The 8,433-nt window shown below is 34.7% G+C and overlaps 1 protein-coding gene across 1 annotated transcript; it reads left to right on the top strand.

The window, feature by feature from the left end:
* The first annotated feature begins 2,750 nt into the window (after positions 1-2,750).
* Positions 2,751-8,136, top strand: LOC149065814 (uncharacterized). Its single transcript, XM_089253630.1, has 2 exons — positions 2,751-2,833; positions 7,287-8,136. The coding sequence occupies exons 1-2, from the start codon at positions 2,831-2,833 to the stop codon at positions 7,974-7,976; spliced, it is 693 nt and encodes a 230-aa protein (XP_089109756.1). The 5' UTR covers positions 2,751-2,830; the 3' UTR covers positions 7,977-8,136.
* Positions 8,137-8,433: the final 297 nt, after the last annotated feature.

Here is an 8,433-nt window from a genome sequence, read left to right as displayed (position 1 = left end):
CTCTATCTTACACCCTCTGAATTTTTATCTTGGACAGGTGAAGCTCATTGTTTGCTGATTATCTTCTTAAGCGTTGAATACTTGACAGTGCACGTGAAGTTGTTGTTGGGAGGGTAGGTTTCACCCACCTCTCAGGCAAATTTAGAAAGCAAATTTAATTGAAACAAGTTCATTGTTCACCTACAAAATATAGTATAACAGTCAGCTTATGGTGTTTTTCTTGCACCTGTACATCCCTTTATTTCTTAAACTTTTTTTTAATCTCTCTGCATTTCAAAATTTTATTCAGTCTTCAATAGTGTTCTGTATGTGAAGTATCATTTTAGATTTCCTGCAAGAGTGAAAGCAAATTTTAGTTTTGCACTATGAGTAAACGAAAGTTAGTGGAGTTGACCATTGAGAAAAAAAGTTATTGATTAATTTAGTTGACATATTTAATTACTGCATTTATAAATTTCTTAATTGTAAGATATTGTTATTAATTGAAGGGATATTTTGCACACAGTTATTTTCTATCACCTGTTCAAAAGGTCAATGCGTGTAAATACAGCTATTTTTTTTTTTTTTTTTTTTGTCATATTCTACTAGTGATGAAGTTGTTGAAGCAACTAGTTGAAGCCTGTGTGTTAATGATGCGCTAAAATATTTCTTTGTACCTTTATATCTTGGACAACTCTCTAACTTGGACAGATTTTAATGCAACCGTAGGTGTCCAACTTTGACAGATTTTACTGTATCTTTGACCCGAGAAGAATCCTAACGAGAACTGAGTCGGTAACAGAAAAGTCATGAAACCTCGGAATGTCCTTTGCTACATCAACACTTTACTTTTTTTAATGAAGTAGGCTTTCTTCCGATATTCAGCTGATGCAAACTAAGGGATACAGGGAAAAGTGTTCCATTGAGAAACCTACTTTACAAAATATCTGGGCTCGTCAGTGCTAAGATGAGAAGCTTTTAAAGAGGAGAGATATCTTTTGTCAGTGCCTCTTAAATAAAGGGTTAAGCCTGTGTCTTATGGACCCGGGTGGACACGCCCAAATGCTGCTCACGTCAAATGCTTGTGAATCTCACAAGTCTGTGGTGATTTGAATAATTTGATTCATTGAATTGTTTAGAGTTGAGATTTTTATCTATTCGATTTAACGTTGCTATTTTACATTCTTCTTGTACTCACTGTACTTCGTTTCGTGTGTGTTTTACACATCAAATAAGTTTCTTCAATAAAGTCCTCAACCCTCAATTTTTTATTTTATTTTAATCTTGGGAACGGAAGCAGACATTCTAAGACATCACGTGAAGAATAATAATGTGAGGAATCAACCGGTTTGGATAACGTAGTACGTTCAACTCTATTTTTAGTCTGCGAGATATTTCTTTTTCTTCAATGGAATCTCATGCTGGGTTTCTTGTGATGGCGAAATTTCATTCAAACTTAAAAAATGAAAGAGAAACTTTGATAAAGACGAAATAAGAAAAAGATTGCTGTCTGTCTTTTTCTTTTCATCTTCACCAATTTATCTTCTTTACTTGCTTGAGAGGTTCTTGTCATTGTATACTATTCAAATCCTGTAGGTTCAATGTTGTTTTATGCATTCCAAATGTGATCGTTAAAACGAAATGCTTCAAAATCAATGACAGATGGTAGTCTTGTAATTTGAATTTTATATATATATATATATATATATATATATTTAGAAGTACTTTAGTTTATGTTTAAAGCCAAAGTACTATCAGAAACGTTTGAAATTTTGGCCAGTCTCTGTAGTGTTTCCCCCGCCGAAGAACCCAGATATGGCTTTGTGTATTCAACCCATCAATTTATTTTCATTCTGCAATTTCTGTTGACTTCTTTTAGCGTGAAGCTAAGTTACTTTTTTGAATTTATTCCATCGATTATATATCACACTGTATATGTATTCTAGCTGCCTTTGGCGCTGATATTGGTATGTCAATATATATATTATGTATATTTAACTTTACTGTTATTAATTCACTGTGCTATGTTATAATTTTGCTTGGATATATATATCTCCTACATTTTTAAGATAAGTATTCGTTATATGAACATGGGAGTGTGACAGGTGTCTGTTGGAATTGACGTTAGTTTTGGATATTTCTGTTATTTTAATTAGATAATAAAGATACTAAAGCTATTTCGTGAATTCAATAGAAGATTGGTGATTTGAACTTCTTTAAAATTGTTTTAAAATTTAATTTTTTTTCTTGTTATTTCTATCGCTTTTCACATATTCCCTCAGCATATTCAAATGAAAATTGTGATAAAATGTTGGCAATAACTTCCGATTTTATTGTGATCAAATGGTAGCAATAACTTTCGATTTTCCTTTTAAATTTCCAAGTACATCTCTTTATATCTTATAACAGATGTAAGAGTTCTTTCCATTCGGATAAATACATGTGCCGTAGTATCTCAGGAAATACGTTGATTCTAGAAATCCACGTTATTTCAATATTTCGCGCATATTTTCTTTATTTATTTCTTTTTTTTACGAGGTGATTCTTCGTGTGGTTATTAGCATAACGTGCGTTATGGATGCTGTCGTCCTTTACTCGATCTTTTCATAGTAAAAACGGAAATCGAATTCAATCATCAATCTGTTCAGCCTTTGAAAGCAACCGGTCTGACTGTAGTTTACGCACCACAGATTGGTTCTAGTTGTAATGACGACAAACGCCTTCGAGAGGGTTACTGGGGCGGTAGGGCGTCTAGTATAAATGGATAGGCATTGAAACTCGGTCAACGCAATTCACTTTCCACTTTCTGAAAGCCGAGAAGCTTGGTTTCTTTTCCCTTGAAACGGAAGTCATGGTAAGTGAGAAATTTCAATCTTTGCAATTATTTCTATGTGTGTGTGATTCCAATACTTTTCTGAAAACAATTTGTGTAAATGTATCAACCAAAAAATTTTACAGTAAAGTTAGAATTTGCTTCTCTCTAGCCTTAAATGTCCATTTTGAGTTGTGATTAATTATATAATTTATAAACACATAAATCATTTTATGTTCATATTTTCCAATGTGTTGAAGTTAATCATTGCCTCAAATTTCTATTTCTCTGTGCATTCTTATTTATACTCTTTATACTTCTCTTTTATTCTTATTTGGACTTTTTAATACTTCTTTTTTTTCATTCTTATTTATATTTTTTAATACGCTTCTCTTGCATTCTTATTTATACTTTCTTGGTGCATTCTTATTATACAGTAAAACCTGTCAAGTAGAATATATCTGTTCCTAGGAACTTTCCTATATTGTATTTTTATTAGAATCTGTGGATTACATCCTATAATCCATGTCACATGCCCATAATAGTCAGTATGGTGGATATGTTTAGGGGCGTCTTCAGACCCGTGGGTGTGTGTACTCGTCTTTAGTTTTATATAGTATATTTTGATTTCTGAATGAAATCTGTGGCAGCTCGGGCCCATGATATAAATTACCGCATCCCGGCTCCGACGCCACTGGACGCCTTTTTTAGTTGGGATAAATTTTAATTTAAACATAGATATTCACCAAAGGCAGATGTATTCAATATGCAATAGTGAATTGTGTGTGAATTTCATTTATTTCATTTATTTATTTTCATAAATCCACGAAAACACGAAAATTTTTATAATGGTTTTAATTATAAAAAGAATTCTTAGAAACTAAGAAACTAAATAAAATTATAAACTGAACATATTATGCTTTCGTGGTTTTTTCAGAATAAGATTATCTTTCTTCGCATATCCTAGAAAAACTTGATAGCTATAATTTCATATTCTTCAACTTTGAATTTTGCCCATAAATATATTTTTCTAATAATTTTGAAATTTACCAGTTGTAACAACTTTTATGTGTTAGAACCATCTTACATCAAAAGTATGACTGCTTAAGACCTTAAGAAGTAAAAAAATTGTTTCAATATGAACAAACCGAAACTAACAACAAAAAATACGATTTCTGTAGATTTTACACATAAGCTAAAATTCAGATTTTATTTTATTAACTAACTTTTTTTTGGCAGTAAAATACATATTTATTGTTATCAATGATTGTTATCGTTATTTTCATTGGTCAACATGTAAAGAACGTATACAAACAACAAGAATACTTATTATGAATGCCGGATTCAATTTTACTTCACAACAAGGAAGTGTATTCCCAGTCTACTCCTAAGAAACTGGCTACGGGAACCAGTTTGCGTTTTTACTTCATTTCTTTACCTATTTTAATTCAAATTGTTTATCGATAATAATCAGAACGTGAGAATGTTCTGTTGAAACTTGAAAATAACTTCGTGATTATATGGGAATGAGACTATCCCTATTTTTCTTCTTATTCAGCATAGGGATCTGTTATTAAATCGAGAGCGCTAGAACAAAAATGCATAATTCAAAAACAGAATAAAGTATATCTCAAGTTACATATTTGGATATCATAACCGTTTGTTTGTTTTGTAATTGGTTTCCTGATCATTTGGCTCAGATTGGTAGTTGAAGGATGATTATATATACGTTCGAAATAGCACATGCCGTGCCTTTAATGCGGCACGAATCGAGATCCTCTCTTGAAATTTTTCTTGCGTTTCTTTTATTTCGATGAAAAGAGTGGTTGCAAAAGGTGACCTTTATGTGACCTTGAACCGTGATATATACGAGGTTTCATTATTTTTCTTATTTTGATGCTGAATGATTTCATTGCGTTGCGCTTTATAGGTCTGAATGTTAATTCTTTTATATCGTGCATTGTAGTACACAGACCATAATTCTACGACTGAATGGTTTGAACAGGGAATAATCATAGAAAATTTCGCTAAAACCTTTCTAGCACATACCATTAGAGCTTTGGGACTACAATGATTATTCAATTTTGAATGCCTTGGGGGGGGGGGGAGCGCCATTCAAGTATTACGTCACCAGATTTTAAGCCTTTTAAGACCTTAACCCCTCGTCAGAAAAACTATATGTATATAAGTAGGCTCTGCCCTTCTCCTACCGCATACTGGGATCATAAGCGTACACGGGGGAAGGCATGAGTAGGCAGTGCCTTTGCCCCCACTCCAGGCGACTAAAAAATATTTTTGCAAAAAAAAAAACTAAATACCTTTTATATGTTATTATAATCAATTTCTGTTAATTTCAATGCTATTTGAAAGCTAATTACTAAAAATTTATCTTTAAGAAATTCCTTGTGCCCCACCCCCCAGCTTTTTGTGCTCCCTCCAAAGGTTAATGCTGCGTACGCTCTTGATTGGGATTGCCCTTCGAGAATATACATTGAGAGTCTAACCACCCACCGTCTGACACTGCTGATGTGAACTTTGTTGTGTTGTGCATGGGGATCATTTTTCACATGATCACAGACCGAACACACTATATTTTTAGCTTATTTTTTCAGTTTAGAGCAGTTTTCGAAACTTTTTGTTCCATCGCCCCCTTCTTCAGAAATTTTTTTCTCTCATCCCTCCCTAACTCAAGCGAACCCATGGGATCTTATGTTATACTCGTAGCTTCTGTCGCCCTCCCTGGACCATTTCATCACCTACCAGGGGGGCGATATTGCCCACGTTAGAAAACACTGGTTTAGAGCATTAATTAATGCAGTGGTATAGATAAAAGTAATAGATAGTAAAAAGATGGAAAGTGTGTGTAAGGATGTCATTTCATACAGGGCGGTTGGTGACGTAATCATCATTATAATCATCATAACCCCCCCCCCCCGGTCATCAAAAAAGTCAAATCCGAAACCCTCTCCCCAGTTGATGCTGACGTAATAATTGTATAGCCCCTAGTTTACCTGTATGGGTGATTGCAGGATCTAGGAGCTGGCTTCATGTGATAGACGATAGTTTAATTAGCTGTAACCACAAAGCTAAAACCACATTACATTTGAAAAATCAAATCGATGATTAATGGAGTTGCATTCACCTTGTATCCAGTGTCTTGAAATCAAGTTCAAGTTGGATTTTTTTTATTGTTATCATAGGCATAATTTGTAACATTTACAATGAAAATCGCTGAAACGAATTAAAGCAGTGCGTCAGAGATTTCTCTCTGAAACAGAAATATCCCTTCATTGAGGTATCCGACTACCTTTCTTGTCACTTTTCAATAAAATGGTGCTGAAGTGAGCTTTAATAATATTTTTTGATCGAAAATGTCCCAAACTGGTAGAAGCAATAAAGAACTTTAGAATACCTATGTCATTTTATATGAAAAAGTCATTTTTATGTCAAATTTTAAGTAAAGTTCATGTAATATTCAAAACACGATTGCAAAAAAATTTGGTGAGTGGAATGTTTTGTTATTTTCTCATACATTCAGCTAGTAATGTTGCAGGTTACGAACCAAAATTCAAAGGATTATATGGTATGCTCATAAGTTACACTCAAATCTGTTAATGTGCATGTGCATTTTTTGAAATTTTATTCTACATATCGTTTATAAAACACTGTAATTAGACAAATACATGTGGTAGACCTTAGATTTTAGTTCATAACCTTAACAAACAATATATGGCAAAATATCATATTAAAATTTTGTAATGATGTAATGAACAGATTATTATAAATCCTGTTTCCAACTCTGGTAAAATGTCAAAAATAGCATTCTTCGTAAAACACGTTCAAAGTTTTTATTCACTGTATACTTGTATGTAAAAACGCAAGACTAAAGTGGACGTAACTTCAGTTCTAAGCGTCATATAAACAAAACAAGGCCTCAAGGAAACAGATATTTTCTGTATTTAATGTCGAGGTGAACTCGGAAACAAAAGTCATCTGGCCCCCGCCTGGACTCGAACCCAGGGCCTCTTGCATTCCGGACAAGCATGCATTCTACGCCAATGGAGACACGACCCTGCCTTCCTTATTTCACTCACTGTAGTTTGAGGTGCTGAAGTAGAGGCATTTTAGTAGCCCCTCTTAACTTCAGCAAATAGCCCCACCCCCAAGGTGGGACGGTAGTGGGCTGAGAAGCGGTCTAAAACAAGGCCTGTTTGGGAATCACAAAAAATAGGGCTTTCATAAAATATGAAAAAATGAAAATCGGTATTTTCTTCCAAAATGACGTTTTCAACGTAGTCGGATGCCTTAAATATATGTGTCTGATGATGACGGAATGTTAGAACGCCTTCAATAATGTTGAAAAAAAAAATTCTCTCTCTATTCTTTTTTTTCTTTTCTTTGTTAATGTGAATGTTACCTTAACACATTCACGTTGTATAAATATTGAAATAAAAATGAACATTCGTTTTGATTTTAGATTTTTTTTTCTTTGCAGCTGAATAAAGTCACTATAGTACTATGTTTGGTCTTGGTTGTTGCTATTCTTGACGTACATGCCCAAAACCAAAGAACAGGAAGGAGGAGAACCGGGCGACGAAAACCAACAACAGAAACACCATCACCACCAACAGATATTGTTCCAGAGGAGGTTGATGTGAAAAAGATCGATTCAAAACCAGATTCAATTGATGTGCCTTCAAAAACATCTTCAGTGCCACCGGTTTCAGAGGTAGACAATGGGGTTACTCCATCCGAGAAGGAAGTGGACAATAGTAAGACTAATGCAAGGGGACGTCAATTCTTGAGTCCTCGAGGAACGAGGAAACCGCGTCCAACCTCCACTCGAAGTGACAACGAGAGGAAGCCTAAACCTACTCTACCTACTTTTGTTCGAAAGTCATCGGGCAGGAGAGTAAACATGGCAGACAAGAAGAAAACTGAAGAACAACAACCTGTGTCTACTTCAGTCCCAGCACCGAAACCTTCCAGAGGATCTTCTCGCTTTCGAAGCAATAACAACGTGTCTAGCAAGCAGTCGACAACGACAACAACAACCCAATCATCAGCAGATGGCGCATCTTCAACCACAAGCAATCCACGAAACAAAAGAAGATTCGGCAGCACTTCACCGAAGCGATCTTTCCGAGGTGGTCGCAGAACAACGACAGAAGAGCCAACAGTTTGAAGTATAACTATCAGTTAGTTTCACATACAGGATTGCGAAATTCATCCCAGACTCATCAGTCGACATGTACAATACCTTTCAGAAAGGGCCAGTGTCGGGCTATGGATGCATGACATCAAAAATCACCACTTTAGTCAATAAAGTTTATTTTTCCCGCTTCTCGCGATTCTTTGTCCTTCAAACTTTGCAAGAAAATTTTTCTATTCCAAACTTTTTAAAATTATTTATTCCAACCCTTCCCCATCTTTAAACTTCAAGTCATTTGGCGTATTCAAGTGGTGATCGGTCTGATCATACTCATGAGTCGTACTAGCATTCAACAGCAAGTCCCAGATTTTGGTTAGATAATTTTTTTTGTTGGAATTTTTTGTTATGTTCTGAATGGCCATGGCACATTCAGAAAATAAGCTTTTCTCTATAGCACATACATACTCATTAAGATTCTGGTATGAAGAAG

This window comes from Pholcus phalangioides, unplaced genomic scaffold, assembly GCF_987345545.1.
Source record: "Pholcus phalangioides strain wild (caught in Gottingen) unplaced genomic scaffold, Ppha-v1.0 ptg000039l_1, whole genome shotgun sequence".
NCBI classification, from domain to species: Eukaryota; Metazoa; Arthropoda; class Arachnida; order Araneae; family Pholcidae; genus Pholcus; species Pholcus phalangioides.
Note: the sequence above shows the minus strand (reverse complement) of the source record. Positions and strands in the feature narration are given on the sequence as shown.